General features: G+C 37.5%; 1 protein-coding gene across 1 annotated transcript; it reads right to left on the bottom strand.

Annotated features, from left to right (window-relative positions):
- Positions 1 to 4,169: 4,169 nt before the first annotated feature.
- On the bottom strand, positions 4,170 to 19,818 carry hpda (4-hydroxyphenylpyruvate dioxygenase a). The gene is made up of 14 exons (XM_041801334.1): positions 19,758 to 19,818; positions 19,590 to 19,616; positions 19,203 to 19,265; positions 17,990 to 18,094; positions 17,849 to 17,891; positions 17,668 to 17,750; positions 12,725 to 12,814; positions 12,534 to 12,640; positions 8,127 to 8,204; positions 7,685 to 7,847; positions 5,567 to 5,638; positions 5,309 to 5,431; positions 5,101 to 5,217; positions 4,170 to 4,484 (listed from the first exon to the last, which is right to left on the bottom strand). The coding sequence occupies exons 1-14, from the start codon at positions 19,758 to 19,760 to the stop codon at positions 4,371 to 4,373; spliced, it is 1,188 nt and encodes a 395-aa protein (XP_041657268.1). The 5' UTR covers positions 19,761 to 19,818; the 3' UTR covers positions 4,170 to 4,370.
- Positions 19,819 to 20,761: the final 943 nt, after the last annotated feature.

The following is a 20,761-nucleotide window of genomic DNA, read 5'->3' as shown; positions in this document are numbered from 1 at the left end:
ACTGGGGAGGGCCATTATCTTGATTTTTCAGGGGCCTAGCCAATTCTTTGGGAAGGCCTGGTCATGACAAATATTTATGATCTGACTTTGAGTCACGAACCGGTGTTTTAGGTGTAAAACGGCAGTGATTTATGAAATTAGAGATGTGTAACACACTAACACATACTGCAGTGAAGTAGAATAAAAGAAGTATGTAATTTGGAACACCTAGCAACAGTAATCAAGGAGGATGAGGCTAGATAAAGGGTCAGTCACATTTTTTCACTGAGATATTTTATCCACCTCAAAAGACTCACGATTTAAAACTTCATTTACTATTATTAAAACTCCCAATTTAATTGATTTGCCAGACTGACTGAAAGGAAACTTGTTGACGTTTAAGGATGATTACTCTGAACACTGATGGGCATAATATATGTAATTCTAAATAATATAGCAAAAAACAATATACAGTACAGTACCCTATACATATTGTGGAGAAGTGGCTTTATAAAGTTGAAATGTGAAAGCAGTGAGACATTTGATTCACCTAGCACAACCAGAATGAAAGAGCTGGTGGTAAATGTAGTGTAGCACTTATGGAAGCCTTAAATGTGCCTTATTCATTGAAACTGTTGAGACCTCCCTAAACACCATGCTCTTACCTGTTGAACCAAAGAGGTAAAATCTTATTAAGTGAACTTAGAATATGGCAACAGTTGTGCCTTTTGTTGTGCTTGAACGCTTTCTTAAATGTCAGAATCAAACATGCTTTCAGTGATGTTCCTGTATCAACATGGAGATGAGTTCTGAACCTGCAGAAACGTTCCCCTGCAGCCCCTCATATGAATACCTCACTATGAATGTGTCAACACAGCGTCCCTCCAGCTAACATTCAGCTTTCCCTTGTCTGATATTCCCCCCTTTAAGAGACTGAGATGGAAAAGACTGAATTATAAGCAGCACTTTGGCTTAAGAGAAATGTACATATAGAAACAAGACATAAAATGTATAGTATTAATTTAAAACAAGCCCAAAAACCATCAGCACACACAGAATAGCATTCAGTGATGCCACACACTATCAGATGATTACATCCTGTTCAAGAGCTCTCTCTTTTTTGTGTTGTTTTGTGTTTGTTTCATGTTTTGCAAGAATAATGAGCTGAAACTGCCTTTTTTCTATGAGTAAAAATCCCTCCAGAACTGTAAGGGACAAGTCAGTATATATTTTGGATACTTTGTGTAAAAAGAGAACAACAAAAGAAACAGAAATGAAATAGTGTTGTATTTTATATATAATAGAACATTTCAATATAGTGACTTGTCACTAATATATTTATTTACTAATATATTTATCCATTTTGTCCAGGTTTGAAAGAGTGGTTTCTGTATAGACTGAATGTTTCTATATGGAAACTGAGCAGTGCCATCACAGATGTATCAACCTTTCTTCATTCCAATTATATGCAAATAAATTATTTTGAAATAAAAAACTCTGTGTGCTGATTTTTTTCTTTTTTTAACAGAAGTCAAAACTACACAGTGACAAATAAATGGTGTTTAAATAATGATTCAGAATTTTATACAATATATAATATTTATTAAGTATGACTAGAGTGTGTCTTTGAATATAATTTTTATTGTCAATTGTTAGACTTGTCACCTCATTTTAAATCACCTTAATAATTTCAATTTATGTTTTTAAAATCTAGTTTTTGTGTTTGTTGTGTTGTCCAAAATATTTTTTTATGATTTGGGCTGTACTTTCTTAAAATTTATAGATATATTTTCCCCATGGTAGTCACAGATTACATTATGATTATAATAAACATACAATAAAATCCCCCTTCTGAAAAAAGCAAAGTCAAAAACAAACAAAAAAATCCTATAACAATGAAAAAACCTCTGTGAACTTTTAAAATTTTTTCTTATTCAAATAAATTCCAAAATGTTTCCTAAAGCAGAGTTGTCATATTAACTTGGGTCTATTTACAGATTAGTTGAAATCTTATTACCCCAGCAGTTTAATCTCATTACTCTAGTATTGTAGATAGATTACTTAATCAAATAACCTGAATGTTATATTCAGATTTGAATAATTAGACTGCTTTGGCATTGTGAATTAGACAATTAGGCATTAAAACAGATCACTTTTAACTGGATTACAATGAGGTTGTAATCAAATTACTTGTAATCAGGTTACTTAAGCATTGAAATCAGATTTCCTTTAATTAGATTTCTAGTAATCAGTTTATCTAAACCAGGGGTCATCAAATCCATTTGCACAAGGGCCAGATTTTTCTTAACAGAAGCTGCAGAGGTCAGACATTGAAATGAACTAAAATAAAAATAAATATTTTGGTCTGATTAACATATTCTTTAAAAATATTATGTACTTTAATGGAACTTTTAGCCTTTGGAGATCAGTTCCTGTCACCTATACTGCAGCCAGTCACAGGGGGGCGATTAAAATATATAACTACACATTTCTGTAACCCCTCATGATGTCCATTACGGAGTTTGATACTAATATATGTTATCATCGGCTAAAAACACATAGAGGAAACAGATCTTCAGTGTGTATTCTCAGAAAGGGAAACTGCACCCTAAAAGAGAGTTGCATGGAAAACTGATCCGAAAACCCACAGCTTTAATCAAGATAAGACTGTTACGTATACATTTACGATACCAACTACAGTCTTCCTCTATCAATAAAGGCAAAAAAACAAAAAATATATCTTTAAAAAGATTGCATTCTATCCCTCTTAAATTTTCTGAATTTGAAGTTGTGGGGGGCTGATGTGGCCCCTAGGCCGCCAGTTGATGATCACTGATCTAAACCAATTAACCTGACTTTTATTAATCAAACTTTTTATCCAACTTTTCAAGCATTCTGATCAAATTGAATCCAAAGAGATTAATTTGCCAATGCAATCCCACAATCTGTAATTTGATTGCTCACGTTTTGTCGTCACATAACTTCAGAATTGTAATCAGATTACTCGCAATAAGATAACTGTAAATATTGTAAATAAACATCCCTAAAAATGGACTTGACTTGGTTGCCACCAATGTTTATTATTCTGATAGGTTGCAAGTGACTGATTATTTTTGTGTGTACTCACTATTTGTATTTCCCAGTGTAAATTTAGATTGATAAAATAGCATTGCAAGCATATGTAACTGAAAATAGACTCTTGCACTGTGTAAAATGCAGCATTATTCATCGCTTTCTACTTATTGTTGGAAGAAAACCCTCTCTGGAGCTCTTTGGACAGCTAACTAATAGACACCTAGTTAATGTTGCACAGTGTCATTGTTTATGTGCATTTTTTAACTGAAGACTCTTTGAATACACAACCCAAGAGAGCAGTGTTCTATAAACATAATGCATTTGACAGAGTATTTTCTGGTCTGTAAAAAATCCCTTTCTGGATACTTTAATTCAGTCTGTAGGTGACAGAATCAGAGTTACAATGTGAACAACATATAGCAATGTATTTTCATCTTAAGGATTGTTTAGTTTTAATAGAGGACGATAAAGAGTCAAACAATGCAGTATTATATTAAAAACAAGCTTATGATGTCTGATTAAGATGGAAAGTGTTTTCTCGCAGGCCTCAAGTTCAGTGTCAAGGTTTTCTGTCTTTATCTTTTCTTCTGGGCTTTAGGCAGCCAGACCAGAGATGTCATGATCACTGATCTAATGTGGTTAGTTGTTTCCAAATCACAAACTTTCTCTGGTTCTTGTGACCTCTCAACCAAATTGATAGCTTTAGTACAGCAAATGGCTAAAGCTGGTGACCTTTGGACAGAAACAGTACGCTGTTCACAGTTTCTATGCCATAGGTGTCCAAACTATGGCCTGGGGGCCAAATGCAGCCCATAGACCTGTTAGCATAATACTTACCTTGGACATAAAAGGGTTATAACCTATTTTAATGCTTTGCTGAGCTAACTGTCTAATACTATTAGCTTTATAATTAGCTTTTGGGCAAAAGATGAGTGCCAATGTTTTTCTATACTTATTTTATCATATACAGCTTTTAGCTATGTACATAGCACATGAACACGAGAACAGTGTCATTTAGCTTTAATGCTACACTGATCTAATTTCTATAATCAGATACAGTTTGTCAAACTGTTCCTTTAGAATTTGACCTGTTATGCTAATTCTCATAACTCACATGAAGCAGCAGTGTCTTTATTTTTCCTCATAGCCACACAAGAAAACAGCATCTCTAAAGCATTTCCACATTACACTATTCAGCACTGAATGTGTTTGATTTATCTCAGTTGTGAAAGAAAGTGCTCTTTTGACTCTGACATGTATAGTATGTATATATAAAATATATAATCTAAGTGTGGTTTAACAGCAGGACTAATGGATCAGTAAAAAGCTTTGGCCTGTCCCTCGGGTGTCATCACAGTGAGGTTGCCTCTGGCATCTTGGTCCTTCTCAATGGCCTCAAAGAGAGACTTGAAGTTTCCTGCTCCAAAGCCCTGCAGGAAAAACAGACATAAATGAGCACACAGATGGCTAATTACTGAAGGATCTGCCATCTTCTGCGTCATTTGTTATGGCTGTGGGGATCTTCACTCAGACACCGCTCAGGGTGTTAAAGTCTTTGATGTGGGATCACGGCAGATGAATATTCTCACTGGGGGCTTGCAGATTAATCACGTAAATATTTTCATAGGTAATCAAAAGATCAAATGTTGGTGGTCGCTCTGAGAGCTTCTTTGCTGTGGTTCAGGGTCTCTTTCTCACTTTCATGCATTGTATCCACATGTGAGGAATCAGAGAAACTCTGGAGAGTGACATGGTGTGCCTGTCCTGACAAGAGGAATGTTATAAATTAAGTGCTACAGGGTGGAACCAAATCCAGAGATCCCCCTCAGTGTGAAGCCTTTTAATCTGCTTCTGTGATAGATTTACTGAGCTTTTACAAGTGGGCTACAGATATACTGCTCGCTCTGGGTGGGAGCTAGAAACAGGTGTTCAAGCTGCTGTAGTTTTTTGCTTTTTTGAAGGTGTCGAAGGTAATAAACAGTGACACAGGTCTGTAAATCCAATAACAAAGACGTAAAGGCCAAACAGCAGTTTTCCTGAACTTACAAAGTGGTTATTCCGCTGAATGACCTCCAAGAAAAGCGTGGGTCTGTCCTGCACAGGTTTAGTAAAGATTTGTAGGAGGTAGCCCTTATCATCAAAATCAACTAAGATTTTCAGCTCCTGGAAATGAAACAGAGATAGTTTATATTAAAGAATATGCAAAACAGTGTTGTAAAAGTTTAATGTCTGCTAAAATGACATGTCTCCTCACCTGTAATCGGTCAAGGTCCTCCTTCACCTTGATCTTGGCGGTTTTGAGTTTCTCCCGCAGGCTGGTGTAGTATGTGTCAGGTGCTGAGAGGAACTCCATCCCTCTGGCTCGTAGGTTCACGATCTGTTTTATGACAAAAACAGGGGAAAAAAAAGAAGAAGCAGGATGTAAAACTTGCCTTTACATGTAGATATGCTGAGGCTGTTAAAAGATGAAGTAAAGGTCTGTAGGTTAAGTAATCAAATTGATGAGACTCACAGCTTGAATGATGTTTGACGTGTTGAGGGCGATGTGCTGAACACCTGGTCCTCCATTATAGTCCACATATTCCTGTGAGGAGGGAGGTGCAAAATTTTAAAAAATCACTGCTGGGGGCAGATGGTCTAGTGGTTAGGTTGCACCACATGAAGGCAGGTGGTCAGAGTTCAAGTGTGACCTGTGGTTCTTTTCCACCATGTCACTCCCCACTCTTCATTGTTTCTGCCTCTATCCACTGTCCTTTATTATGAAGGCAAAGCACTATAAAGGGTTGTATTAAGAGCTTTTATAATGCAGATTTTATTTTCTTGTGTAAAATTGTTGAACTGAAAAATTAGAAAATCGGAGCTGCAAAATAAATTCTTATCAGCCAAACTTTTGAAGAGGAAATACATCCAAAGTCACAATTTAAATAACTAAAAACATATGATCTGGCACATAAATGAAAAGAAAGATAAGTAGCCTATTGCAGTGAAGTAGCATCCTGTAGGATTGAAAAATGAAGCCATTAGAGGTCTAAAAACTGCACTTCCATGAAAATGCACTTAAGGCAGCCTGCAAAAGCTAAGAAATCTTCATTAGATCCCTTACTAAATTGCAGCTTTGGTGATTTTTAATAACTCCCCTGCTTCAATAATATTAGGTCTGAGAGTTATCCATACATACGCATAATAGGTGATGTGACCGATATCACTGCTAAAGTCCACATACACCTTATCAAGAATCTGAAGACCCACTTCCATCTCCAACTCTTTGTTTGTTTGTAAATTTGATAGGAGGAGAAAGTATTCCCAGCATGACACCTCCATCATAAGGCCTCAAAATGCCTTTTTTAGAAACGAATGGATGACGTCAACAACCGTCTATGTTTTTCATACAGGGCATTCAGAAGTATTCAGACTCCCTTTACGTTTTCAATTTTCGTATGTTGCAGCCTGATGCTACGGTTGTTCAAATGATTTTTTTCTCATTAATCTACACCCAGTAACCCATCAAGACAACAGAATTGTAAAAGTTTTTGCAAATTTAATTAAAAAGAAAAAAATGAAATATTTCATTGACGTAACTTTTAGACCGTTTACAAAAAAAGTTAAAATTTAGCTCAGGTTCCTCCCATTTCTCTGGATAGTTACTGAGATGTTTCGGTGCCTTTAATGGCCATCTGTGGTAGATTAAATTAATTGGACATGATTTGAAAAGGCTCACACCTCCATAGAAGGCCTTACAGCTGACAATGCTTATCAGAGCAAAAACCAAGCCATGAGGTCAAACGACCTGTCTGCAGAGGCAGGATTGTTGCAAGGCGTGGATCTGGAGAAGAGGACAAAAAATTCCTGCTACCCTGAAGGTTCCCAAAAGCACAGTGGCCTCCGTAATTCTCAAATGGAAGAAGTTTGACACAACCAGGACTCTTCCAAGAGCTGGCCTGCCCGCCAAATTGAATGATCATGGGAGAAGGGTCTTAGTAGGAGAGCTGACCAAGAAACCAGATGGTCACTCAGGAGATCCTGTGTGGAGATGGGTTAAATTTCCAGAGGGACAACCATCACTGCAGCCCTCCACCAACCTGGGCTTAAAGGCAGTGGCTAGACGGAAGCCTCTCTTCAGTGCAGAACATGAACGAGCACTACGAGTTTGCAAAGAACTCCATGTGAAAGCCAAGCAGGCTTTCATGTGTTTTGCACTGAGGAGAGGCTTTCACCTAGCTACTCTACCATAATGACCAGTTCCAATCAGGGTGTAGAAACATCTCAGCAACAATCAAGAGAAATGGGAGGAACCTGAGCTAAATTTTGAGTGTTTTTGTTAGGGGTCCAAATAATTGTGTCAATTTGATATTTCAGTTTTTTCTTTTTAGTACATTTGCAAAATGTTCTAAAAGTCTGTTTTCACTTAGTCATGATGGGGTTCTGAGTGCAGATTAATGAGGATGAAAAAGATTTTTTGACTGTAGCATCAGTCTGCAGCATAAGAAAACTGAAAAAAGTGAAGGGGGCCTGAATACTTTCTGAATGGGATGGCCCTGGTTTTAACAAGAGAAAATGACCTTATTACTCTTTCAGTGCCACGTTTCACACAAATAATGAGGGTGTATAAGCATCAAATGAGTTACCAAACCTGTATCTGTGACTTCTTCTTCCCTGTTGCAGGTTCATTAATGGGCATCTTGATGGTCTCCTCATAGTTGGTCACCACTATGGACCTCAGTGCGCTGTACTGTGTGTGGATCTGTTTGTCGTCTATTGACCAGAACCGATGGAACATCAAACACTTCTGATACCTGGAATTTATAGAACATAAACAGGTATATAGGTTACATGATGTTCCCATTAAAAATCATGTTATTTGATTACTACTCTCTCTAGGTGACTTTTATTGACTCAAGAGTTTCATGTCAAAGAACACAGCAGTGCCAGTTTGTGAATATGTGCACTAACATTTCACCCTGAGCTGGAGTGACCAGCGGTGTTTACTTGCCCTTTTACCCTCTGTGTCCACAGTGTGTGTGTACATGCATGTGTCCACCTCATGTGTACGTGCGGTCAGGCAGGAGTCTTACCAGTCTGAAACTGGCACCATTTCATCATCTGGCTGGTTTCCCACTATGTGATCGATGAAGTTCAAACCTGCTGCAGGACTACAATGAAGGGAATAAAAATGAACACTACAAGAGTACTCTTCCACAAAAGTTCAATTTAGTTATACACAGATAAACCTGATCTTTTTGTATGTTTTCATCTGCAACAAACTACATTTTACTATTTAATTTTTACAGAAATCCTCTGGCATTACAACTCCATAAGAGCAATTCTATATTAGACTCAACAGGCTACTCTCAGTGACGCAGTGTTTTACTTTTTTTTTTTTTTTTTTTTTTTTTACTAATTTCTAAATTTCAGCAAATCAGGTATTGCACTCTTCAGCTTTTATGCTATTTTCACTTTTACTTTTATACTTTTTCAGCTATTTTCAGCAGTTCTTCCACAGTTCAGCTTTCAGCATCCCCACACAATTTCAGAAATTGCATTTTTATCTAGTTGGTACTAAAATTACAAGTCAGTTAAAATGATTATTGAAATTTTCTTATCATTCCTAAATCCTGGCCCACAATTCCAGTCAAATGCTCAGTCTAAACTGTTACGGAGCCACCTGCCACTAGTAGCTATTATTGTTTTTCTTAATGGCAAGCTAGTGCCTTGCTGCAACAATGCTCTTTAATCTGATACAAACAATTGCTATGTCAGTAAAACAGAGGAGATGGTGTTTGACCCAAAGGGAGTCAGAGACCACAGACCTGTGGTTATCCACAACCAAACCATTGTAAAGGTCTCCTCATTTAAATGTCTTGGTGTTTTTATTGATAGTTCACTGACCTGATGCACACATGTAGATGGTTTATGTAGCAGTTTAAAACAATGGTTACATCTCCTATGACATCTGAGAGTTCATAATGTTAACCTGAAATACATCTTCATGTTTTATCAGGCTGTCTTAGAGAGTCTAATCTGGTATTGTTCAGGAACCTCTCTGCAGTTAAGACCAAAACTGATGTGACTGATTCAGACTGCATAGAAAATAGCAGGGGGGAAAAAAAATTCACACATCCCTGCAGACTTTTTTTGAACAGGCTGCTCTCCACAGGACAATAAGATTGTAAATGGTGACTCGTGTTTTACATCCAGAATAAAAACGGCTTCAGGCTTCCCCACTGTAGCCTGAACAGGTTTAGAAATGCATTTATTCACGTTTCTATAAAGCTATAAGATAGTAGCAAGTAAGGCAATGGACTGGACAGTGGTTTTTCTAGCAATTTTGCAATAGTAGAAAATCATTTATTGATACTCAGTGTCTTGTGTCAAAGCGTTTTTCTACGTTATTTGTATGTTTGTTGAGTGCTGTCTATGGTTGCAAATTTATCACTCTGTGGGACAATAAAGTTGATCTCATCTTGTCTTACCTTATCTAGCCAATAGCATCTCAGAACAGTGTGGTTTAGCACTATTTTCATCTAGAAAATTGATATAATTTATTTGTTGGCTGTGTCAGGTTATACTCACATGTAACTGAAGCAATGACCATATTCAGCGCAGGAATGTGGACGTTAACTGACAAGGATGATTGAAAGCCAGTGTTGCTAATGCAGCTAACGTTAGCTGAATTCTAGGATCCAACTTTGTGTCCTTAAGGTGTGACGTTGTTTTACTGTTGCAGCGTAAAGTTGGTTACTCCTATTTGACTTGAGACTTGTCGGCTAAACGGAATACTCTTTTTTTTTTTTAATTGGACAGGAAATTATTCACCCCGAAAACATCCCTGGGAAATGCTGCTCATGTGTTGTAGTCAGTTTTCACGCGTCTGGCACTTTGTATAACAGTAGCGCCCTCTGCTGGACTCCTGTAGACTTGGGCAGTCCATTTTTTATGAATCTGCTCAATGCTTTTTCATATAGTAATTTGACATCTAACTAACTAAGCAAAAATGCTTTAATATCAGTTACTAGTTCTAGGAAAATGCATTTTTAATTTATTTTTTATTTATAATGTGCTATCTTTTGAGCTAGGCTCATCACCACCTTGTGCTTTGTTGAAAAAAAAATCTTAGCTTCACAACTGATAGATGGTGTAGCTTGTTAGCTAACAGCTCAATTATTTTTTCCAGTGCTTATTAGCTTATTACTGAATTAGTGAGTGTGAGAGAACTAACATGCTTCTGCCATTATTAGACACACATATCATATTTTTTACATTTTGATATATTTATTTTTGCCTGTCTGCACTATAGAGCTAACCTGACACGCCAGATAGATTTGTTTTTGACACTTGAAATAAGCTGGTTTACAGCCTGGTTCAAAACACCAAACGTGTCTCATTAGCTACTGTCTTATTGTGCTACCACTGTACAGGGGTGAATTTTTTTGTACCACAATCGTTTGGATTATATTTAGGATGAAAGCTGATTGGCACATCTCATTTGATTGACAGATAGCTTGGCAGGCAGAGGCTCTGTTTCTGTCAACCAGAATGCTAGCTAGCAGGCTCACAGGACCTCGCGCTTAGTGGGCGGGCTGTTTGGTTGATCCAAAGTTCGGTTGAGGCTGCGATTTGAATATGGAAGCCTCCATGGATTGGCTTCAAGAGCCTTTGAGTCCACTTATTGTAAACTGACGACCAACGTCACATGGGGTTTGTCCAATTCTTTCTACAGTCTATGGGAATAGCGCGAAACATGGCAACTGTAGACATATAAGTACTCGACTTTTGTCGTTTTTGAATAAAAAATGACTCACTGCTGTTCTTTGTTCTTCTATAAATGAAGAAATGTTGTCAAGTTCTGATAAAACTGGTGATTTAGCAGCATCCACACTAATCTCTCCCTCCATAACTGCACCAGCTCTTGCTGCTCTTTGTTTACGTCACGACTCTGCTGCGCCTGAAAGTACTGCCCCTCGTCGCTGATTGGTCCTGTCACTTTCTAACTTGGCCAAAACGGTTCAGATGGGAGCTTTACAAGATGGATTCGCCAGTGAAAAACAAGGAAATGGACATATCCATCTGCTTTGCAAGGTAACTACTGAGCTGTTTTGGAGCTTATTCCTGCAAGAGTAGCTGTGAGGAAACCAATTTGATCTTTGCTAATGCATACAATAAATAATGTGTTTTTCGGTGTTAATTTCTTTGACTAAAACTATGACTAAAAAAGTTCGTCCACAGACTTTTTCCATGACAAAAAACTAGACTAAGACTAACAAAAATTGATTTTGGATGACTAAAACTGACTTAAAGTAAGTTTATTTTTTTGTCAAGATGACTAAAACTTGTCTAAAATTTAATGTAGTTTTTTTTGGTAATTCAAAATCCATGATATTTCTCCACTGTGAGTAAATCTGTCAAAATGCAATGGATCTGTATCTCTTCCACTTCTCAGCTATAGAAAGCAGGGACCCCAGGTTTAGCAGAGTGCAGAGAACACACAACCATGATTTGGTTCCATATTTAGGCAAGAAAATAAATGCTTGGACTAAAAGTAAAGACTAAAATATGAAGAGTGGTAGCTGGAGCTTGCATTGCAAAATAGGGCAAAACACAGGGGCTTTTTGGGTGAAAAGTAAAAGCTTAGTTTTCGATTTAGCATACAATTTGGCCAGCATTGGGGTTTTTTTCTTTTTGGCCCATGCTTACTTAAAACTTTCTAAATTACATGGGGCAGCTGTACCTGTCTGTAGTGCTGCCTAGCTTGCACACTGAAATCACTGGAGGCTGATGGACCTGTTACACAGCAGCCTCCCTTATTAGTGTGTGAACGTGGTGCTAATAGATAAGTGTGGCATATGATGTGAAAAGTGCTCTTCGTTGTCAAACAGAAAAGTGCTAAACAAGCTCAAATACTATTGTTGAATTATTAATTCTTTTTAGTTTGATTTTTGTCATTTTTATTTAATATATTTTGTAGAACTACATTGGTTATCACTTGTAATTGTATTCTACCAACCAAATAATTCATCTGGTTGAAGAAAAACAAAAAAAAATGTACCTACAGTTTTATTACCTAATTTACCTAAAGTTTTATTTTGTGCTTTATCTGGAAAAACTCCTCATCTTATCAAATCTGAGTCCTCAGAAAAGGAACTGATTTTTCAGTTGCTGGTTTATTGTCATTTTATCACACGATTTTATAAAAAAAAAAAGATAACTAAAGTCAATGACACTAATCACAAAAAAACACAAATACTTGACCTAAAACATGAACTCCTATGTAGATTGAATTAATTTGAAATATGCTAACCCAGTTAAGAAACTTGTAAATTTTGATTCTCATTCAAAATCAATACAAATATATTTTGAAAATATGGCTTTATCACTGCAGGTTCTAATAGACTTTTTAGTTAAATTTAAACAGGCAATAATACCTACAAATCCCTCACTTTTTAATCTTCAATAATTTAACAGAATAAGAATACTGAACTCACAGTTTGGCTAACAGAGGGTCTCTGAACAGTGGCTCTTTGTATCCGGGCAGGAACAGGCCTTTGTATGGACTGAGGTACTCTATGAGTGTATGTGTTGTATCACCATACTGCAGACAGAGCATGAAGACAACGTTATTGATCAGTCAAAGTTTAATGTGTGATGATTTTAAACATATGTCTGGTTTACATACCGTCTGAATCACAGCGTACTTGACCCTCCCGTGGCTGTCCTGCTCCACCCACGGCTCCTTCACCACCATGGCCCCTCGCTCCCTCGCTTTCTGTCAGAGGAGAACAGTTCAGTCAGTACAGGAGCAGTGACAAAGGAGTTTTATTTATCTGAGGACGGCTCCAGGAGGACCTCCAGTGGCTAAAGACAGAATATCTCCTCTGTCTCCATCTAGCATCTATGTGATGCTGTATTGTGTACTCAGAGGGAGCAGCTGTCTTCTGGAAGGTCAGTGGAATTTTCTGTATTTCTGCAGTAGGGGTGTCCTTGACTAAGGATTTACAGTGCTGAAACTGACTGGTCAGATTGGTTGGGTAACTGGTAAATGTCCTGTTTTCCCAGCTTGATCTATAACCTCATATGTGACATAAAAGATAAATCATGTAGTTAAAGTTTTTGTCTTCTAGACTTAGTTTAGCAGTTTTAATCTATGATAGGATTAGATTTATCCTTTTCCCCTCTGATTAAGTCTTCATTCTGGTGAGCTTATAACTATATTACATAATGCCCTTTAACAATACAGAAGACTAATATAATAGTCTTCTTCGTTATCCTATAGGCGATTTACTTTTGTAGGGCATGCTACCTGTTGCTGATTAGTAAAAAAGCTGTTAATATGACTTGCATTAGACTTTATGGGATCATTGGTAACTTGTTTAAAATGCTCCCATACTTCTGAAGTTTTTCTCCTGACATAGGGCTGGGCTACATGACCTAAAACTAATATTGCAATATTTTTAGGCTATATCATGATACACCTTAAATTACAACATTTTGCAATCTTCTCTAAATAACTGTATAAATGTTTAATTCAGCCTTTTGATTAAAGCTGACCCTTCTGTTGGATTATTCAAAATTTGTATGCAGAAAGGGTACAAACAATCTCAAGCTAAGTTTACCAGGCTTCATAATTTTGAAAAAGACTTCAATCATAAGCTTTTACTAGTAAAAAATGAATAATGTCATGGCAAGCATTAAGCTAAAAAAAATCATGAAATCCTCTCAGTCTGTTATTGTATATATATGTATTATCATATATATGTATTATTGTATATTTTTATAGATTATTTTGCATTAATTTCCTCATTAAGGGTGAAGAAAATCTACACAGAATCTCACCAAGCAGACAAAATACATGTCTTTTCCTCTCAAAGTATGATTGCTGTACTGCAACACAGTCAGTGTGCCGTCTCTCTGTCAGCCTGCCTGGGGCTTTAACACAAGCTGAATGCTGCTTTGGTTGGCCTTGGTTTGTGTAGAGCCCAGCGCTGCAGCTCTTCATCTTACAATAGCTTAAACAACTGTTTAAAGGTGTGTTTTTAACTTATGACTTTCTTTTCAAAATCCACGGTGAGTCAAAGATCCAGGCTGTGACGTTAACTGAGGTCAGAAAAGCAGCTGTAAAGCTAAGCTAAATCAATGCTAAACACACTACTTCCGTCAAGTTTTTCACAATAAAAGTTGCTGGCTGTTACTTTTCTGAAACACTTTTATCATGAACGCCTTCACCAGGAAACGTGCACAAGTCATTAGCAGCCTAACGCACATCATCAGGATAGAGATGAAATGTGAAACTTGGAGTGCAGCTGGGCAGAAGTAAACCTAGAGAGACTTAAAAAGAACAACAACATTTTTTCTGTGCTCCTATGCTTAGACAAATTGAGTGTGCCATCAGAGGTCTGTTTTAAGGGGAGAAGGGGGTTTATAACACTTGAATTTGGATTGAAAAGCATTATCTTTTTAATTTTGTAATACTTCTATATAATACCGTTTCCATCAAATGCAAGAAAAACACTCTGATATGATTTGTAGGCCATATTCTCCAGGCCTAGTTGGAGGGCGTTTTCTGGAATAGCCGGGGAAATGCGCTGTCTGCTATGAGAGAGGCGTTAGGAGATCGTGGGAGAAGGGAAACTCCAAGAGTTGGGAAAATTACACTTCTACTGTACTCAAGTAAAAGTCCAGTTACCCTGGTTAAAAATTACTTAAGTGAAAGTAAACATCCTGGTCTATAAATCTACTCAAGAAAAAAGTGTTTAATTTAAAGTTTACTTCAAGTACTAGGCTGCACAGCGGTGCAGAGGTAGAGCCCTGCACTGGAGCCCTGGGCCCGAGGGGCCCGACAGCCCGACAGCCCGAGGGCCGGGCTTCGGGCCAATGATCATATCATTACCTCGGACACGGGCCGGGCTCGGGCTCTTTTGTTTTAAACCTGCCAATTAGAGCAATGTGTCGTGTTTGTGTTTAACCAATTTAAATGGCAACACTTGAACGCAGCAGCTGCTCTGCCCCCTCCGTTCCCGCTCTACATGTCCCAGCCAGTGGTAGCAGCAGCGAGTGTGCTTTAAGCGCAGCTGGAAGAGTGATGGAAGAAAGGAGGACTGGACTTGCCCCTGAAACTGTGGATGCTATTCTTTTTCTGCATGATGCCAAGTAAACAGACTGTTCTTCTTGTGGTGTTTAAAGAACAGAGTTTGCCATGTTAAGCAGCTCACTGTTGTTGAATTGGACGTCGCCATGTTCAGAATTGATTAATAGTTGTACTACAGAATAGAATAGAAGTGTTTATTTGTTAATAGGCCAACAATTGCTGCAATATGCAGTTCAGCTGTTGCTGTGCGCTGCTTCATTGCGCGCTCAAAAAAAACAAAACAAAAAAAAACAAAGTCAGGTTTCATTCGGGTTCAGGCCTGATAATTCTGAAACCTGTTGGGCCGGGCTAGGTCCCCACCCCCTCGGGCCGGGCCGGACTCGGGCCCAGATAATAGGCCCGTGCAGGGCACTATGCAGGGGTTAGCACTGTTGCCTCACAGCAAGTAGGTCCCTGGTTCGCTTTCTGGTCAGGGCCTTTCTGTGTGGAGTTTGCATGTTCACCCCGGGCATGCGTGGGTTCTCTCCAGGTACTCTGGCTTCCTCCCACCACCAAAAACATGCTCATTAGGTTAACTTGTGACTCTAAATTGCCTGTAGGTGTGAATGTGAGCGTGCCTCGTTGTCTGTCTTTATATGTCAGCCTTGCGATTGACTGACAGGGTGTACCCTGCCTCTCGCCCAATGACAGCTGGGATAGGCTCCAGCCCCCCGCAACCCTGAATGGGATAAGTGGTATAAAAAGTGGATGGACTTCAAGTACTGAGTAGTTACTGAGGATTTGTACAGTGAAACATGATATTTCCTTATCAGCAACAACAACATGAGGATAGACCTCTAACCAGGTTGTTCAGGTAAAGTCACACGTCTATGATAAAGTAAAATACACAGCAAAATTTACAGTTAATTAAACTTGCATAGAGTTTTATGTAAGACTTTTAAAGTGTCTACATAGGTCCACACTACATATAGTTCAATTACACTTTCTTTTAGAAAAAATGTACAATACGACAGAGCTGCACTTTTGAAAATATGTGGTAAGGTGAGTCTCCTCTGGCAAGAATAAAACAGAAAGTAAACCTCATAGCAAGGCTATGCATACTGATGAAGAATGGTCTCTATGCATCACTTAGGAACACCTAAAGTAACAGGTGAGAAATCTCAGTGGATAGCTTCACTTATGGTGCAATTGTGTCTCATATCAAAAACAACAGTCTACAAGAATCATGACCAAAAGGACCCCAGCAGGAATCAGCTGTTTTATGATGTGATGTAGAATCATTCTCTCTATGAGCTACTGTGTAGTGAACAGAGGTTGAAAAAGTACAAGAGTATTGTACTCAAGTAAAGCACAGCTACTCTGGTTAAAATGTAGTAAAAGTACTGATTTCATAATGTACTCAAAAAAGTACCCAAAAAATACTCAATTAAAGTAATTGAGTAAATGCAATTAGTTACTTCCCACCTCTGGAAACTCTAAAGAGAACTGCATGCTGACAGTTTAACACTTCCACATAATCTATGCCTTACTCTATACATCAAATATACTTGATATATCACCAACCCCTATCCTGACAATGTGGCTGTTTGAAAACAAAGACAGTCTAATGGCCAGCTGACATGCTGCTGCTTTGATGACCACAGAAAATGGGGTTAAATGCCTTAAATTTACTAAATTTACGCACTAAGGAGATGTTTTGAAAGTACATTAATTATTTTGGGATTTGTATTGAAGTTACTGTATTCATATGATGATTTAGTACCAAGATAAGCTATGAGTTATAATTTATTTAAAGAAAACAGGCAACACTATGTAAAATAGACAGTTAGCATCCTAGTGTAGCCAGAAAAGAAACATTCTTGTTTCCTAAGCAGGTGTGACTATAAAACTGGCAGTCGAATGAGGCTCTTTTGAATCAGTCTTCTAATATTCAACCATTTGGGGTCAGCCCCTACTCTGAAGCCTGCTGACGGTCACCAGAGTTTATCTAAATCTGTGTCTGACCTTGACTGGGGTAAGAGTTCAGATGAGGCCCAAACATCAAAGCTGCTGTCACAACACCTGCATAGTAACCTCGGTTTCATCACACTGAGTGCACAACTTAACCCACATGAATGTGGGGTGTCTTAACAAGAATCAGCCCCAGTTTGTTAAATCTCTAATGTTTTGAAGATACTATGAGTGAAAGACTGTGAGCTTAAACCCCTTTTTTATTTAAATACTGCATATAAACACTTACATTTGTGTTCCTATTTAACTGCTGTCTGAGTTAAGAGCCATCTTTTACTTCAAAACATGTTAATTTAAGTTACTTTTCAGTTTGCTAGTTGAGATATTTACTTGAAATATCATCATTACTGTAATATATATGGAATTCTATTGCCTGTGTATCTCAGTGTATCTGTAGGCTTATGTAAACTTGTTTGTTTTGGGATGTAAAGCCACTATACCATTAAATAGAGATATTTTGTTCTTGTAGCATGAAGAGTTTTCAGCAACCACAACCCAGCACTGCACTTTATCACCCCTGTTACCTTGGTTAGGAAGTCACAGTCCTCCACCTGGAAGGCGATATCTTTGACTGCATCTCCATGCTTCATCAGGTGTTCTCCCATCTCTGTGGGAAAATTAAACAGCATGTGTACATAAAGACTTTCTGTATGTCATGTTAAATCTATTTCCCATAATCTCATGTTTCCGGATGAAGAAACTCACCTTCATTTCCAGGATTAAGCGGAGATTGAAACACAAATATTATCTGTAAGGGGGAGAGAGGAGGGCTGGTTGATGCCTTTAATCATGGAGTTTTGATCACTTGAGTGTTAATGAATCATCACAGTGTGTTTGTGTTGATACCTTATCCTGTCTGATGACATGAGACACCACCTCTCTGCTGCCTGTCTCAAGACCTTTATAGGCCAGAGGCTCGAAGCCCATTTTATCACAGTAGAAGGAAGCTGCCTGCAAAGTGACGAGACACGCTGATGACCTCTGACAGTTAGACACATTCAGACTTAAACCACATCTCCTGCCAAAAACGTATCGACCGTGGATTACTCAACTCTGACTGTGTCATTGGGACTGTGTGCTCAACCAGGAGCATCACCTGACCCAGGTGAGTTTGTTATGTAACAGTTGGTCAGCTTGATGGGCTAGATGCATACTTCATGTCACTTTACTTTTGTGGCAAAAGCCAAGCAAAAACATCAGGATGGTTTATGCCATTTATATTAATTTTGTTGTGTGTCTACTTTTGGTTTCTGCTCTCTTTGTATCAGTAACTGTGTCATGTGATCCTCTTTGGGCTGGCTAAATTTGTTATGCATGACACAAAAAATCAATCAATTAATCAAATACTTAAATCTTAAGCTATCCAGATGCATTATGTGATATTTTTCTGACATTTTGTTTTGATGAAACTTTATTTTCTGTTGTTACAAATATGCCATTTTATATTTTGACAGAATTTATGGGGAAATATTTACATAACAGCCCTAAAGGACATATTATGAAGTACGCTACAGTATCTGAAATAAAAAGGCACAAAATTATACACAAATAGATAAAATAAAATAAAATAAGATAAAATACATTTTAAAAATACAGTAAAATAAAATAAGATAAAACACATTTAAAAAATACAGTAAAATAAAATAAGATAAAATACATTTTAAAAATAAAGTAAAATAAAATAATAACATTAAATTATTCAGAATACCTAAAATGCTGTAATATGTGGCAACTGTGACTGCTTCATACTCACCCATATCCAAAAATAAATAAGATGAAATAAAATAATATGAATTAAAAATCTAAAATAAAACAAGATAATTTTAAAAAACATTTAGAATACCTAAAGGTGTAATATTTCTCTTTAAAAAATGAAGTTGACACTATCTCTTTGATTAAAAAGTTTTAAGAGCCACATTGAAGAAACTTAATCTTTAAACACAAGGTGCATCTATTTCCAAATACAGGGTAAGACGTTTGAATGTTGGAGCAATCATAAAATGACTGCGATCAGAACAAAAGCCAACTTTTAGTCTTTTACCAGCATTTGGACACTGACCTGCTTAGCATTGCCAACCCAGAAGGTGACATGATGAAACTTGACAAACTTTCCTCTCTCAGGCTGAAAGGAAAAAGCACAGCTTAAGAAATACACTTACTGTGAGTAAAAGATTAAACTATGAGTGTAAAGGTTTAAACATGCCATGAGTGTGAAACGCGACATCTTCACCAGGCCTTTTTGTGTTTTAAATGATTGTATCTACCTTCACTGCTGCAGTGAAATCTGGTACAATCTTTGAATTATAAGGTTTCATTCATTCCTATTGTACTCAGCCACCTGGCTGTGATTCAGGCCTTCTTCTGCACATTTATCAGCTGTGTTTAAACATCTACATCAGCAATCACAGCCTCCAAAATCCATCACCATAGTCACATTTTATCTTACCTTTTCTCCTTTATCTGTGTAGGTTGTCTAAAAAGAAAGAACGATAACAATCATTGCCTTTATCTGGTGAAGATACAATAATCTCCTCCATTACTGAGCTATAAAATGTTTAAAATGTCCCATAAAGAGATCACTGGCTCATCATGACTGTGATAACAGTGAACTCACCATGCTGTGATTGTAGACGGACCACAGTTCACAGAAGAGAAAGATTAAAAACCAGTGTCCGGCTGCACAGTTTGTAGATAAGCACTGACCTGATGACCATCTCTGATTGGTCCTTTATGATCTACACCCACCTGTCCGCCTCCTCCAGCGCTGCACGTTAGCTAAAAAGTTCAAAAGTGGAGAGCCAAGTTTTGCCATCTCTCCTGGGTGCTGTCTCTAAATTCAGTCTACAGAGGCTAAAAATGCCCACTAACATAAGTTTGGGGGATTTTAAAAAAAAACATCATTTAACCTTTGATAACCAGGAAGTCCAATAAGATTGTAATATTTTACAAAAAAAAGGACATTGAGGCAAAGTTTGTGCTGTTGCTGTAGGATGTTTGTCCTATTGAATATTATTCTAATGTGAAAGTATAATTTACTCAAACGAATAAGCCCTAATAGAGAACCACAGCAAAATGATCAAGAGTGAGAGGACTTTGACAAAACAAAAGTAGTGTTAAAGCCAAAAAATAGAACATAATCAAACATTACATCCTCTTGAGACCTGAGCTTTTGTCTGAAATGCATTTTTAGTTTTACTCACTTTTTTGGGATAAATTGGACCTAGCAAGTTTAAGTCTCAGCCTTGTCTTTTGAACAGGAAGTAATTTTGACCAAAATAATGTCTGCTAATCTCCTGAATATCCTGTTTCTGCAGAAAATACAGCTCTAGAGCATCTGTATTGGCTGTGAGCTGGCCAGTACGAAATGGTGTCAGTCATTTAGAGAGATATGGCAGAATCATTTTTCGTCTTCTTTTGGAATTTCCACAAAAAGTTCCGAATTTCTTGTGAGTTTTACTTTCCAAAACCCACACGAACTTCCTTAGATCTCAGAAAAAAATTACATAAAATTTCTTTATTCTGAATACATAAACATATTTCCAAAGTATCCTACGAAATCTCATACAACATTCCCCCAAAAGTTCCATGTAAATTCCTGAAAATCTTGAGCAAATTCTC

The sequence above is a fragment of the Cheilinus undulatus genome, linkage group 12 (assembly GCF_018320785.1).
Source record: "Cheilinus undulatus linkage group 12, ASM1832078v1, whole genome shotgun sequence".
NCBI classification, from domain to species: Eukaryota; Metazoa; Chordata; class Actinopteri; order Labriformes; family Labridae; genus Cheilinus; species Cheilinus undulatus.
Note: the sequence above shows the minus strand (reverse complement) of the source record. Positions and strands in the feature narration are given on the sequence as shown.

What these genes read in the sequence shown, in the direction of transcription:
- hpda (XM_041801334.1), bottom strand. An exon ending in AGTACGCTGTGATTCAGACG is followed by an intron (nt 12,641 to 12,724) that starts GTATGTAAACCA and finishes CTCTGTCTGCAG; the next exon opens with TATGGTGATACAACACATAC. An exon ending in ATGGTGCCAGTTTCAGACTG is followed by an intron (nt 7,848 to 8,126) that starts GTAAGACTCCTG and finishes TATAAATTCCAG; the next exon opens with GTATCAGAAGTGTTTGATGT.